At 43.0% G+C, this 15,400-nt stretch overlaps 4 protein-coding genes across 4 annotated transcripts; 1 reads left to right on the top strand and 3 right to left on the bottom strand.

The window, feature by feature from the left end:
- Positions 1 to 283: 283 nt before the first annotated feature.
- On the top strand, positions 284 to 4,258 carry BDBG_04681 (bZIP transcription factor). The gene is made up of 2 exons (XM_002624771.2): positions 284 to 1,859; positions 2,037 to 4,258. Exons 1-2 carry the CDS (start codon positions 1,531 to 1,533, stop codon positions 2,230 to 2,232), a joined length of 525 nt encoding a protein of 174 aa, XP_002624817.1. The 5' UTR covers positions 284 to 1,530; the 3' UTR covers positions 2,233 to 4,258.
- Positions 4,259 to 6,410: 2,152 nt separating this feature from the next.
- On the bottom strand, positions 6,411 to 10,054 carry BDBG_04680 (glycosyl hydrolase). Its single transcript, XM_031721788.1, has 2 exons — positions 10,035 to 10,054; positions 6,411 to 9,981 (listed from the first exon to the last, which is right to left on the bottom strand). The coding sequence occupies exon 2, from the start codon at positions 9,661 to 9,663 to the stop codon at positions 7,762 to 7,764; it is 1,902 nt and encodes a 633-aa protein (XP_031578652.1). The 5' UTR covers positions 9,664 to 9,981; positions 10,035 to 10,054; the 3' UTR covers positions 6,411 to 7,761.
- A 161-nt stretch (positions 10,055 to 10,215) lies between these two features.
- BDBG_04679 (26S proteasome regulatory subunit N7) lies at positions 10,216 to 12,218 on the bottom strand. Its single transcript, XM_002624769.2, has 3 exons — positions 11,758 to 12,218; positions 11,009 to 11,584; positions 10,216 to 10,946 (listed from the first exon to the last, which is right to left on the bottom strand). Exons 1-2 carry the CDS (start codon positions 12,010 to 12,012, stop codon positions 11,354 to 11,356), a joined length of 486 nt encoding a protein of 161 aa, XP_002624815.1. The 5' UTR covers positions 12,013 to 12,218; the 3' UTR covers positions 10,216 to 10,946; positions 11,009 to 11,353.
- A 595-nt stretch (positions 12,219 to 12,813) lies between these two features.
- BDBG_04678 (cutinase) lies at positions 12,814 to 13,620 on the bottom strand (the record flags this gene model as incomplete). Its single annotated transcript, XM_002624768.2, has 2 exons — positions 12,814 to 13,203; positions 13,273 to 13,620. The coding sequence occupies 2 exons, from the start codon at positions 13,618 to 13,620 to the stop codon at positions 12,847 to 12,849; spliced, it is 705 nt and encodes a 234-aa protein (XP_002624814.1). The 3' UTR covers positions 12,814 to 12,846.
- Positions 13,621 to 15,400: the final 1,780 nt, after the last annotated feature.

Below are 15,400 nucleotides of genomic sequence, written 5' to 3'. Positions count from 1 at the left end.
AGCTCTAAAGCTGTTGTTTTTTCTCACAAGTGAAATCAAATTACTGAGAGTTGTTTACTTACATGCTATGGAGTAACTACACAATAGAGAGTTAGAGACATAGTTCATTCAATAGTTAGAAAGTTACAGTAGAATAGGCTGATTCATGCTCAAAGGAAAAATTGAAGTAAAACTGTCATTTTTTTATTTTTGTACGGGGTAATGTAATGTAATCATGACAGTATTTGGCTAGGGCGTGCGCTAGCAAGAGCAACAGCAGCCAAAGAGGATGAAGTATCTGATAAAAGTGCCAACCACAACACAGCCCTTGGAGTGGACAGAGTTACAGGGGTGGATAAAATGATTATCCTTGGAACCGTGGAATCCATCTTCATCAGCAATCATGCTGCATCCATCCTAGCGATCGGCCGTTTCTTGCTCGTTACAGTACGGGCAGTACACTGTCTATTAAAAATGTACTGGTATTGTAAGCGGGCCAAGGTGTACTACGCAGAGTCAGCAAATAATAATACACGGCGCCCTCATCGGCTGACTGACATCCACTTCCAGCACCCACCAGCAACCACCAGCACCAGCGCTACCACTCCCACTACGACCGACCAGCGTAAACCTTCCACCCATGCTAACCATCCTTCGACCAACCCTGCCATTCTCTTCCATTCCCATCCACTACGACTGCTCCACTGCCCGGAGAAGAGAGAGTCAAAATCTTCCCTCACCCTCGCTCGCTCGCCCACCCCAGCGCTGCAGACACTGAAATATACACAAACCAAGAGCCGAAGACTGCCTGGCAGACGGCGAGAAACGAGGGCTCTCTCCTCCCAGTACACCACAGCCAGCGGTTGTCGATGAAAGAAAGTCTTCACCGTTGTTTTTCTGTCTCCATTAATCAGGGCTGTTGGCGTCTTTTTGCCTCACTACGGAGCACAGCTGTCGGCGTCGTCTCCATCCTCGTCGGGCGTCTCTTGTCAAAACCAGCGAACGCTCCACACCTCTCCTCCTGACTTATTGTTTCTCTCCCCTGCCGCCGTTTCTCTTTCAGCGCCTTACGAGGTGGTCGGCTGGTTTCTTCGCCATATATCGGTCTTGCGAAATTCATTTCTTCTCCCTTGTTTATATTTTACTCTTCTCTTCCACACTCTCCCTCTTCAATACATCATCACCTCCCCCGAAAGGGCTCTATACCGCCGCCGCCTCCTCACCTCCTCACCACCTCAACTCGCCATTTTTTTTCTTCCGAACCCTTCGCTTTTCTCTTTGCGGATCATTGTCTACTCTTATAAAAAGTGACTTCCCGATTTAGCCGTATCGTTGATTGATGTCCCGCCCCTCGCTGCTGCCACTCTTGCACTAGCTTGGGCGTTTACCGTCTTTTTCAACAACTTCATTTTCTCGTCTCCAGCCTCGCGATCTATTGCCACCTCGTGGTATTTGAGAGCTGGGACATCCTAATTTTTCATTTCCATTTGCATTTTTTTCCCCTCCCTTGATAATTTCGATCTGCGGATTTGGGGTCCACAATACCACAGAATGGCTGTTGGAACTGGTGTGCACAATAGATCAGATCCAGTGCCGGCAATGCCATCTCCTAACGAGAATATCAACAGCGTGCATGTCTCGTCTCTTTCGTCATCCTCATCCTCAATATGGGATACTGAACATGATCGAAAATCGCGGGCCGACCGCCCCCGCCTGGCGAGTCGGAAACCCAGTGCCTCCATCCTTGTTCCCCGTGACCACCCTGAAATTGAGATCGAGGAGGAGGAGTTCCCCCCGGACGACGCTCGTGCCATGAGCCCAAGAAGGAACTCTGCAGATGTTGAGAAGCTCAGCAGGGAAGCTAGAGAGGCCTTGCAAAAGTGAGTTTCGCTAAGAGTACAATCCAGCAAAGCTGGGCTCCTTTCTCTCTTCTACCCTCTATGCCTTTTTCGTCCGAGTTTTTTTCGCCGTTTCGCTTTTCTTTGCCTACCATTCACTAGGCCAACATGCCCCACGTCCTTCGATTTTCTAATTCTAATCCGATGGCTTTGGCGTAGGCAAGCAAATACCCTGCAGTCATCACTGCAGGCCCTCGCAGAGCGCATTGATGAGGTCAAGTCAGACCATGACAAACTAGAAAACGAGAATAGATTCTTACAGGACTATATCGGTGGCCTAACACGAACGATGTCTGCTAAGACGGAGGTTACATCAACCAGTGGCGTCGGGAAAGGAAAGAAAGCACAGAAGTGATCAGTTAAAACCGGATGGGGGTTGAAATACACTTCCCACTCTTTTCCCTTCTTCGCTCAACCCACTCACAAAACAAACGACTCGCCGTTCCCTTGGTCTCGACGACCAGGTTGAGGGCTCAGCGACTCAATAAAGCCACGAACTTACCTTCGACACATTCATGATATTATTACGCATTACGACCTTCGAGCAGCAGCGTTAGCATAGCCTTTTATTATCGCCTATAATACATCTTTAATCTTCTTAATCTCCTGGAGTCTATACTCTAGAAACCCAAAAAAAAAAAAAAAAAAAAAAAAAAAAAAAAACCCGCGAAAGTCGACTGCAAACGCATTACTAGTCATTCATTTCTTGAGCGACGTTTTCTTATCGTCATCGGCCGATTACGAAACGAGCTTTATATATTACACCTCGTTAGAATCACCCCTTCGATCCAAGATACCCCGTCAGTTTTAGACACTAGCAAGTTTCGGCTTGCTTCTGCATATATCCATCTTCCCACATGTTCCTCTGCCCGGTGCGGAAATAGAAAGGAAGAGCAGGTATCGCCAATCCGAAATCAAAGCCAGGAATTTCCTTTGGCCAGTGGCAAGTTCAGCTCTTGTGAGCATGTATCATCATCATATCCTGACCTGACCAAAGAAAGACAATAAACGTAAACCGCCGCAAGAAAGGGAGAAAAAAAAAAAAAAAAAAAAAAAAAAAAAAAAAAAAACACGCCAGGCTTCTTTGCTGCCATCCTGGAATTCTAAATCTCTCTTTATTTTCCGTCTTTTATCTCCCACAAGAGATGCGCGACTGCGATATCTGAGCCAGTGATGGCGTGCCATGGTCCACATAGCTTTCAAATCGATTCCATTAATTTTTCGCGTATGCGATTTTGGGTCGATTAGTAGTGCGCTGGCTACCTGGTTGCCCGGTGACAATATCCTTTTCACTCACACTGGTCGAGTCGATCTTAGGATGACGGATTTGAAACTTTCTGCATCGAATTGCACATAAATACGTTCAAATCCTTTGAGACTAAGAACTAATGTCACTTTTTTTTTATTCAATCACTTTTTTACTATGCTTTCCGATCCCCTGCTGAATTAGGAGTGCGATATATTCTCTCCCCCTCTTTATCAAACCTTGAGTTTTCACCTGTACCATGTATGATTCTTCCAATTTACTGTTCAGACCGTTAACTTGCAGGACTTTTTTTCTTTTTTTTTTCAGGTTTTGCGACTTTTGTTATTCATTTTTGTTATTGTTTTTGTCTCTCAAGCAGAGGCGTCGAGTTCTTTTTACCAATAGCTTCTACTTTCTGTCCTCTTGTTCTTCTCTGTCTTTTCCTTCTTCTTTTTTCCCGACATTTTATTCAAACCCATGTCGGAGAAATCACACATCAGGTGTGGTTGATGGAGTTCTGCTATTATTGTGTGTTGAATGAATGAGCTTGGTGAATATTTTTTTTTTCCCCACTTTCTCTTATTATTCATGGATGGAATCAATTGAGTTAAGAGTTTTGTCACATCAAAGGAAAGAGAGGTTTTCTATCTCTCTCTTCTTTCTTCTCTCAAAGAATAAACAAGCAAAAAAAATCTCATTTCTTTAGATTCAATGAAAAGAAATAAATATTATAACTAGTTATTATACAGAGTATACAAGCATCATATGCTCGCTTACCCTCGCTTTGCTGCTTGCGCAGCCCCCTCTACCACTTCCACCCTCTACCCCCTCTACCACCACCACCGCCTCTACCGCCCCGCAACCCTCTCTACCACTTCTACCCCCTATCTCTACCCCTCTCTTACCACCCCTATCACCCCTTCCACCCCCTACCCCCTCTACCACCACCACCGCCTCTACCGCCCCGCAGCTTCTTCTACCACTTTCACCTTCTATCTCTACGCTCTCTTACCACCTCTTTCACTCCTTTCACTCTCTACTCTCTCTACTACCATCACTATCTCTACTCTACTACTCTCTTCCACTCTGTATCACCTCTATCATCATTATCAGATTAATCAGAGCTGTACAGACTGCAGAGTTAGCTGTTCAATCTCATTCATGAATTCAAAGAGATGCACATGACATCACATGAGATTTTATTACAAAGTATTTAGTAGCATATATTATAAATACAGAGATTAAAATTAACACAGAGAAGAGTATAAGAAATGTGAATATTATAAAAAATGTATGAAAAGAGCAGAATGAAAAAAAGAATGAAAATTTGAAAATTAATCTGAGCTGTATAAACTGAAGAGCTGAGCTGAGTATTTAAAATATACTGTAAAATACTTAATCTTTTATTTATTATTAGAGAAGTTATATTATATTATATATTTCTCTCTTTATTATAGAAAAATCAACTTTTTCATATAAAAAATATTATAATATGATATTATTTATATTTTATAAATTTATTTATTTGAATATCTCTTTGCTCTTCAGTCTGTATAACTTAAATTTATTTTTATAGAAAAATTAATAAAGGTGAAAGAGTATTCAGTTAATAAAAATTAACTTTTCTGTATAAAGTATATTATAATATAATTTTATATAATATTATATATATTTTTTGAAATTTATAAGAACAGCTGACTCTGTAATCTATATTACTCTGATTAATTTGATAATAATAATAAATGTAATAGAGATAGTAAAAAAGAAGTAAAAATAATAAAAGTAATAAAAAAAACTATAAAGTAGTAGAGATAATAATAATAATAATAAAATTAAAAAGTGAAAAAAAATGATAAAAAGAAATGATAGAGATAGTAGACTGATTAGCAGAAGTTGCAGAACTATGAATTTTATATTTAATTTTATTTAATCTGATCTTATACATTTCTTGAATCTTACTAAGACTAATTATTAAAAAAATATATAAAGTAACTATTAATCAGATTTTAAAATATGACTATAACTTAGAAAAATTAAGAAAGTAATTTCATTTAATTGTATTTAGTTTCATTCTTAGTATAAAATTACTATTTTTAAAGATTTTAAAGTTTTTTCTTTAGACTATTTTTAATTTTTTTTAAAAAGTAACAATTTTTGATAATGCTTAAATAAGATTTAAAGTCATTTAAAGTAATAAAATGAATTTAAATTGAGAAGTGAAAATTATAATCTTATTTTAAAAATGTAATAAGAGTAGGCAGTAGATTTTACTGAGATAGTATAAAACTACTATACAATCTTAATACTGTGTAATAAGATTAATTAAATTGATAAGCTCTGATAGCTGAATGATTAATACAGCTACTCAGTAGTGTCTTAACATGAGAAATCAAGGCATGTAAGTTCAAAACCCGCAGGAGATATATTAAATCTGGAACTCAAGCTTGAAATAAATAATAAAATATAGTAAAATAATATATATATATATATATAAGTTATTATATTCTTGTCTAGAACACTTTTCATGAATATTCATTAAGATATTAATAATTGAAGTTGATTGAAATAGGTTTACAGAGATGAGGGGTGGAAGCAGGCGTTGAGATCTCAAGTCTTCTTTTTCTAAATCTTTACTATGATTCTTCAAACCCTCATAATTTGTATATCTATTTCGTACTTTACAATACTGTAAAATTCTTGAAATTAGCTTTTAACTACTCTTTGCTGAAGTATTTCAAGTAATTGTAACTGTTGATAGAAAACTCTTTTGACTGCACTGCATTGGAAAACTGAACTATGAGGAAAAATCTAATATATCTGATTGCTACTTGATTACACTTCTTTCCTTCTCATCTTGAAGTCATCAATTGAGATAGAAATGTTCATTTCTTCAACTTCTAATTTTTCATTTCTTTTTTATCTACTTTTCTAGACTTTCACACTTCTTTGACAAAGTTCATTGTCAGCAGCATCCATACGCGAACCCTCTCTCCTTCACAGCTGGGAGGGTTATAGGAAAGAGGGGGGGAAGCAACTCATAACATTACATATGCACGTACCATGCTCAGCTCAAATTTTCGATTAGACCTTCAACAGGGGGCTGTAAACAGGGGGAAAGCTGGCATGTGTTTTTCGATTTCGCCGTATCGTATGGCCAGAAGCGAGAGATGGCCACAGTTGTGAGATGGGTGTGATAGGTGTGCGAGGGTCAAAACCTTGGAGGCATTGGCAAGCAATGAGATGGGGATGAATGGATGAAGGGTCCAGCCAAAGCTTCTACATAGACAAGGTTCCCCTTAAGTCTTTCCCTGACTACATGTAGCGAGGGATGATGTAGATATGATGCATCATGTTCGGGAACATCTGGAACTTTCTCTCTTTCTGAGCATTGGTGCAAGATAGATATAGAATCCTAGCGAGTTCTCTAGAGCTGCAGGATTGTAATCAAGCGTCTCGTTTTTTGTCATTAATTTGTCTCCCCGCCTCAGCAACATATCACACCTCGAAGAGTATACAAGAGATTCTGCAAGCCTGGCCACAACAAACGGAGTTGAGGTGTTTAGCTGTGTCACGCTCAAAAAAGAAAAACTGTCTGTAGAAGTGGCACCACATGGTGAGTACAGCATATGCTTCCAATGTTTCTATTTGTTTCTATTCATACTTTATTATTGCTCTTTTTGATCGGGAATGTCTTTCTTCCTTGCTTTTCTGTAGTGAGTTTTTTTTTTTCGATTTTCTGAACCGGGTTCCTGGGATCCCTGCTTGTTTCTTCTCCCCCTTTCCCCCACCCCCCACCCCCCAAATGAGCTGTAGCCAATGTCATCTGCGTATTCTGAAGCGTGCATGAAGGAAGATAGAGAAGAGGAACACTCTTTTCTTTTTAACCCCATTGTCTCACCTTCAATAGGTGGTACGCTGATGGACAGGTATGCATGCAATTCAGCGCATTCATCTGGCGTGACTCTGTGTAGTTCATAAGGTGTGGTGAATTTAGGTTTAGGTAAAATTGATAGACAGGAATGCGCTATATTGAATCTGGACATCTGTTGGATGGAGCAAGATGAGCGGGAAGGCAAGGGGGGCTAGGTTTGAAGGAGAGGGTATGTCCCATAAAATACAGCCTAATTCGCTATCGCAGATATGGATAAGAAGAATCACTCGGCATTGGATGATAACAAGGTTTTGATTTTTGCTAATAAGGAGGTGAAACACGCTGCTCCTTTGTACAACATCAGGAGGGAGAGCTGTAGCCATCTCTGAAGTCAGAGTGTGCAACATCACACTCGCATACGCAGGAAGTGGAAAGCCGCCACTCGGGCTTCTAGCAAAGAGCTTAAAAACTTGACACAAATCATTTCCTCCGTTCTCTTGAGCTATGGGAGGAATATTGGCGTTTGCCCTTGCTTCTAGTTTCGGATATGAAATAGGTTGTTCAGTACACGTGTCAATAGAGAATCCTGTTCATTAATGGTGAAAATCCAAGCGTATTGGATTTGCATTTGTGTGGAGAAGGGATATGAACAGTGAAGATTTGCAATGCAAGGAGCTCGGGGTTAAAGAATAACAATACATCAAAAGAGTATGTAGATGAACATGTATGTACTTCGTCAGTCGTAGGAAACAATTTAATGCTATCCACTATTTACGAGCCATTTCCCATTGGAACAAGGCTCGAAGAACAGCCACAGCACCGGATTGAGTTTCAACAGTGCGCCCCCGGCCACGGTCATTCACATCCTTTAAAACAGCAGGATCCCTTTCGCGGCGATATGAGCGGGATGTCCCCTCATTCCTTTTCTTTTTCAAGAAGGGCAGCTTTCCATATCTCCCAAAGTATATTTCAGTATCTGCACCTTTCGGTAACCGCTGATGGGACTCATCATCATCACGAACACCTGCAAACGGGCCTTCATTGATGTAGTCGACAGCGCCATCTGGCAAGGGAGATATCTGGGTGGGATGGAGATCAGTGTGTGGATACGGCTTTCCCCACCACATACCAAACTTTCCGTCCTCATCTTTCGTCACGTATGAAGCATTCGCATTGTGTGCCACCCAATAATAGTAAGAATCACATTTCTCTTGATGCCATTCATAGTCCCCCCTCTGGGACTTGATCATTTTAGCTGTTGTCCTTTTGCGAATGGAGGAAGAGAGATATTGTTCTTCGTCGTTTGTGAGAGGGCGACAGAATTCGGCTAAATGGTGGAACAAAATGCCTTTGAATGTATGGCCATTTTGTGAACAGCTCCCTGAGCTGTCGCATGCTTCCTCAAGAACTCCAGCCCGTCCCAGGCCTTGCCATTTTTGGCTAGAAGTGTTAGGCCATCCAGTCGCCTTGATGACATTCCGTACCAGTTCGTGACCATCTTCCAGATAGGATTTCGCTCCAGTGGCAAGCCAGAGGCCCCTGAGTCCGCTAAGTAAAACGCCTTGGTTGTAGGTGTATACCATCGGATCTAAAACGTCGCACTTCCCAGTACCAGGATTGCTTTTGTCCCTCCATCCTTGGATGTGGAACCCATCTGCATATAGCCCGTTTTCACGCGTCATATTAGAGTTTTTTAGCCATTCATATGCGGTAATCGCGGCCTTCAGATGGGAAGGATTGTGCGGTTCGGAGATCATGTCGTCAGTAGTAGATTCCGAAAGCAAGGGTGAATCGATGTCGTCACCAGGGAAATATAGGTACATGCCAATGCTCGCAGAAATGAAGAGCTCGTTGGTAATTGCATTTTTATACGGTTCGAGGTACGGGCTCCAAACCATTCCGCCATCGCATAGGGAAGTATCCCAGCCTTGAGACGCTAGGTCATAGAACAACCGAGCTCTGTGCGCAGCGGGCTTCCTGAACTGGGTTCCATACCATGATGACCGCAGGCTGTCATTCGACACGGAGGAGATGGAGGAAGAGTAGTATAAAGTAGAGTGGATGTTTTGGAACTTAATGTTCTCCAACCAATCAAGAACTACCCATAGCATGTCGTCGTACGCCTGCATTCTCAGGCTGAAAGCATCTTCCCCGAAGTAAAACGTTGATAACTGCAAAAAATACGAGTTTATAAGGTTCTCGTAGGCAAGGGTAGAGCCGTCAGCGGCTGCTAATTGATCGCCATCGAGATTATCGAGATTTATACTCAGAGAGGAGAGCGTTGCAGAGACGTGTGTTGCCAAAACTGCCGCAGTCCAATCAATGCTCGACGGCCAGGTCCCTTGCCAAAGTTCAAAATATGACGATTGCATTACTTCCAACGCGTTTAGCAGTTTCTTGAGTGTATCAGTGGGGGCAATGGGGTCGTGTATTGGTTTCTGCGGCGCTGACCCTCCGGAGCCACGCAATGGGACAGTGTTCGGGCGACCATTGAGTAGTTTTTGGCGGCCATCGCTAGAGAGATGGTCACTGTGTGAATCTAAGGTGTTTTCTAATGGTTGCGCCAGCGCAAAGTGGTGAAGCGAGAGGCAGAGAAGGTATCCAACGATAATAATAATGCGAGAGAAGGAGGATAGCCCATTTCCAGGCCGCCTCAACCAGAAACCCATTCCGACGTTATAAGACTGTTCTTGACTCTTTCTGTGTGGTGGATGATATCTAAGAATATGTAATCGATAGCTTGGAGTCGAGTTATTTACGGTATGTCAAGAGTGTGGCAATGCTAACTATCTCTCCCTTGAGCTAGGTAGTGAGGAAGAGGGAGAAGGGATGAAAAAGAGTAATGCCTTAGCTAACCAATGGCATATGTAATGATCAGCCGCGCCATTGGAAGCACAAAGGATATGGGAGAAGTGCGATGTTGGATAAAGGAATGATTGCCAGAGCTGGATGGGTCGGGTCGGGCAAGCGGGCAGGCGCGCTTCCCACTTAGCGTGGGTTAGTGAGTTTCGCTTGTGACAACGTGGTGATCCTCACTTACCACGCTAAATCGGCTGATCCAACCCTAAACCATATTACTGGACGCAACAGAATCACCAGACAATGCTAAAATATATTTGAAAATAATTGTGTTGAGCCGGTGAATAATGTTGAGGTGATGAATCCTCAGAATAAGTGTTGCAGGTGAGCGGTAGCTTACAAATCACCTAGGGCAGTTTTGATAAAAGTACTACTGTATGTTGCTATTTTTAAGACTATATGCAAGATGGCAGCCATACAGCGGCCGTAGAGTTTGGCCTTGACAGGTTCATGGGATTCATGAGATAGGGGGGCATGAAAAATATCTCAATTTCGGGAGCTAGAGGATAAATTTCGCAATGTCATTCTGAAGTTTCGGAGAACTGTGTACATAGTTATGCGTGAATGTTATTCTGAAATCCCTCCAATATACTCAGTTATTCCTATTCGCCTGATGTATGTGTGGCACGAGCTATTTGGCTCATAAGGTTGAGTGTTTCAGCATAGCAACCAGCCGGACAATCTTACTCAGTTCCTGTGACGTCTGATGCGGCTCATGATTGTTTAGTAGCAGCTGAGAATCAATTGGCAATACGTTTTGACTAGAAAACAACCGTTCACGAAACCAACTGTGTCGAGCTGGAAAATCTCGTGGACGTCATGACGTAGGTTATTTATGCATTTTAAATCAAAATTTAGCAGAACACCTTTGGAGAACGGAACAATCGTAGGCTATATTACTTCTAGTATGATTTAAGTAGTTTGGTATGTTATGCGCACATTTGTAGCTGCATATACGGGGGTTGGGCGTTAGTCGTTCAAAGAAGGCCTGGGAAAATAGCAGCGGCTGTATGACACAAGTAGAGAGGAACCGTTGGAAAAATATTTGAAATTTTATATATCATTCGGTCCAATTTATGATTAAAGAAGGCACCTAATGACATCATTGTTAGCACCGGAATTGATCAATTTACAGTAAAAGAGGGGGGTTCTTACCTATCCCTTCAGATTATCAAGTGCCGACACTCCTGTTCCCTGACACCTTCGCATTCAGACAATGCGCTGAGAGCGCGCAAGCGAGATGCGGGCGTAATCAAGGAAGGCAGAGTCGGCGATTTAAAATGAAAACGTCCACTGCTTCAGTGGAATCACATCGCCATGGATACATCGTATGCAGCCCCAACCAAATTTTCTCCACACATATTCCCCCAAGCACCCAAGGTTCTGTATGCACATTGATATTGCATAAAGAGTAGCGCCGGGGGAAAAGAGTATTGAGAAGACAGATTCGCTGGAAGAAACAATATTCCGCAGTAAAAATCATCACAACCTGGGCCAGGTTTAACCTCGTCCGGCCTGGCCCTCAGGGCTTCGGCTTCGACTTCTGCTCCGGGAGCGGCCTCCCCGAGCGCGATTCCCGACGTTTCCGGATTTGCCTTTATTATGTGATGGCGGTGGTCTGACAAATGCGAAATCGACCTGGATGGATTGATCAAGTAGTTTGGCTCCGTTGAGCGCTTCGATGGCGGCTTTCGCTTCGGGTAATGTCGTGTACTCGATCAAAGCGTAGCCCTGTCAGATAAGTTAGCAACGTTGCCTGATTATAATATTCAACATAACCAACAATAATAGAGCTTGATAGTAATCTCAGGTAAACAGGGTGACCGGAAAGGCAAGCGACAGGAGTGGTTGGCGGCGAGCTCGGATTGGAGGGAGGGGGAAACCCGGTGGAGAGTGTTACTCACCTTCACGTAACCTGTCCTCCGATCCAGATTTAAATTGAAATTCTTAATTTCTCCGTATTCAGCAAACAGATCGGTAACGTCCTCTTCAGAAGCTTCCTCATGAATGTTGGTCGCAAGAACAATCCAGCCTTCAATACTCCGGACGGCGACTGCGCCAGCTTGGGTGAGGGTTTCGCCGGTTGCATGTGAGGATGGGGCATGGCCAAAATTTTTCCTGTCCAGAGGAGGGGGATCGAGTTCCATTTCCGTCGACATTTTTGCGGTTGAAGCTATGACGCGATAAATGTTGAAAGGATTGATTGCTGAGCTTTGGACTGTCAATCACTGTGCTGGTTGTTCAGGCTGATTCTTTCATCCAGAACCCAAGCAATGGCGCTGGGCTGATTAGATAAGCGGGGTTGGCCAGAGCTTGGACTTGTGAGAGATACTCAATTCATCCTTATACATAACATCCAACGACTGGTAATAACAACTGGGACTAATACGAGAATACATCGGGCAATGAAATACATCTTCTTCAACGAGGATCCCGCGGGTTTGGGCTTGAAAATTAACCTTCCGTGCCATCCCGCCGCGTGAGCGACTCAGCTTCCCTTCAATCCTATTGGCACTTTGTTCACTTTCCGATGATACATAACGCGAAATTTATAAATTCCATCAATTTTATACTATGTGAAGTGTGGGTATGGCATTGTTGGTGTGGTTGGGCCTCACGGTTTGCTCAACTCGGTTATTGAATGGGATGCCAACAGACAGTAAAATGCCCCTTAAATACCAAACGGAAGGAACTGAAATGCAAAAAAGGGAAAAGAGAAGATTTAGTTACACAAATACTAACTTATACATTTATTACAAGTCTCTGAAAAAAACAAACAAAAAAACAAAAAAACAAAAAAACAAAAAAGAATGTATACCACAAGCTCTTTGTTTCCCTTGCGCCAGGGGATAATCGAGAGCATTGGACACGGGCTGTCATTCCGTTCCAGTTCCCTTTCTCGTGGGAAATGTTTCCCAGCTCTTAAAGTACTTCCTGGTACCTGGTTGTTGTTTCTTATTTTCGGACCTTGTTTCCCCATTTCAATTCTCCGGTTAAGATTTCTCTCTCATTGCTGCTGCAAGAAATAAAGCAGCTCGATTCGCATCCTCTGCGTAGGACCAATGACCAGTCATATCTAAACCGCCTCGGCAGATAGGGTCTCCTTCTGCACATATCGACATCACCTTATCTTTAGCAAGAGATTTGAGAGGAAGGTCGTGGAGCGGGTCGCCGAAGAGCACTGCTCTTGCTACCTGATCATTCCGGAGGTCCCTAGAGGCATTATGGATCACTGCAGCTCCCTGGGAGTATCCAGCAAGGACTACTTTGCTCTCAGGGCATTGCGACAATGAGTGGTTGATGAGATCAACCATAGTTGGTCCGCCATCTTCCCCGAAGTTCAAGTTTCCCTATTCTTGGGAGTTAGCAGAGGTCGCCAACCCAAGTCTATGTTTTTTTTTTTTTCAGACTGAAATTACCAGAAAAGAGGCAGGATAATCAACTCCTTGGACGGTGACCTTTCCCTTCAGAAGGGCCCTCAATGCGGCAGCAAGAGGAGGACCAACTATGTCTCCCATATTCCCCTTTTCGTCCGTCCCGCGGGCGAATATCAAAGTTAACGGCTGACAGCCGTTGAATTTTTTGATCCCATTTTCGGTCGTAGGGCCACCTTTTGAACTTCTGAAAAGGTCTCGAATCCAATCCCAGCCCGGAATTCCACCCCGTCGTTCAACGCTGCTCCTTTTCCCAATGTCTGGTGATATTGTTGGAAGGGCGAAGGCGGATATACAAAGAGTCGCTAATATCACGAGGGAAAATAGCTTCATCGCAATTGAACCAGAGGTGCGTTATATAACGAGGGACAGGTATATATATATACAACCGAATTGGAAATTCGACAAATGAGTGTATATACAGTGCATCTCTCGGGGTGTTTCCAAGACCTAGGAATCACGGGTCTATAAATATTCGCAAAAAGTGCCGCTGGGAATTATTCTCCTTTTCTCCTCATGCGAGACTGAGGGTCCAACGCGAATCGACGCCTCCATGGTCTAAGCGGCCGGACAATTGCGGGGGAGGCCGTATCTATGCTCCATTTTCCAGACCACCTAGCATGCACTCAGCCAGGTTCATGGCGCAAGTAGGCCAAGAAATGATCCGCAAAATTAGGGTCGGGGAGAAGCTAAACGCACGGGGAAGTGGTCCTCTTCGAGCTGCGTGGGCCGACCAAACTTGGTAAAGAGTAAATGACAGTTTTCATTAGATGGAATTAAAGATCGCATTCCGGAGCAATACCTTGGGTTGAAAACAGATTTTGGAAGTGGTGGAATCTGTTTGGTTGACAGCTTCAGCGGCTAAGGACTTCGATTAGCGAATGGGGTGGCATGTCCTTCCCCGAACAGCCACGCACTTCCGCTCCGCAGGCAACCATGCGAAACATAATCACAAAACATCTCATGTTTTGGCAATGCGATTGGTAGCTGTTAAAATTACCCAAGAATGAAAAAGCCGAGACCCTGCGCATGATCTAATCCAACGTACAGCTTTGACTCGCAGACAAAGAAGCAACTTCCAAGGTACTAGGCTTGGTCAGGGAATAAGAGCCGTCGCCCAACGAACGACGGTGGCATCTTTCCATTTTCCGTTGCTCCTATTCTATTATCCATGGTAAAGTTAGGGAAACCTACAGCGATCCCATTCCGGGAAAGCCGCAGGGGAGTCATCGATGGCATACCATATACCTATCCTTGTGAGAACTGACGGAGCCCGAAGTAGCGGTAAGTTACTTCATGCGGCAGCTTTTAACTCACAGTTTCTTCTCTCAGCCATAGCTGGAATTCTCCCATTTTTCTTATCTCTTCTCCAAAGCATACATCGAACCAGGAAAATGAATTTATCTTGCGGGCTAGAAGGGGGTTGCAGGGCGCTCATTGGGCTAATCATGATAAGTGGCGAAGGGAAAGGGCCAAACCCCTTCTCTACCTCACTTAATCCGTACCTCAGTCTGTGAACGTTTTTTAACGGTCGTAAAGCTACCAATTGTTCTTGTCATTGGTAGAGTGTATGGGTTGCCCTGTCTCACATGCCTGTAAAGTGCCTTTACGCAGTAGGACAGTAATATTCAACGTCCGTTCATGTCAAGGGTATACAGACAGACTGGGATACTTCGCGCATTGTAGATACAATGCTCTCTCTCTATTTTTCTCTCTCCTCTTACTCTCGCTCTATTTATCTGAATAGGACCAAAGAGAGGAAACCACATTATGAAATATTCTTAAATCTCCGCTTTCGATGCTGTCTGGCCTGGCGAGATTTCAGTTGTGTCATTCGAAAAGGAGATTTGCTATGATACCGTGTGAAGGAATTCACATTCCATTAGTTGTGAACAACACCTCATACGCATGATACGAAATATTTGCAAAAGGGCTGCTGAATTGATTTGATTTCACTCCTGGTGCAATAGATCTCATGTTGTAGATTTTTGATGCCATGCCATGGTTTGTTAGTCTGCTGATGACCTCCCTCCCTGAGATGTTACAACTAGAAAGTTATTCACTAATATATATTTTCATAGTATTTTTGCGATTCATTCAATCTGCTTGGTAA

Source organism: Blastomyces gilchristii (genome assembly GCF_000003855.2).
Source record: "Blastomyces gilchristii SLH14081 genomic scaffold supercont1.9, whole genome shotgun sequence".
Lineage (NCBI taxonomy): Eukaryota > Fungi > Ascomycota > Eurotiomycetes > Onygenales > Ajellomycetaceae > Blastomyces > Blastomyces gilchristii.
Note: the sequence above shows the minus strand (reverse complement) of the source record. Positions and strands in the feature narration are given on the sequence as shown.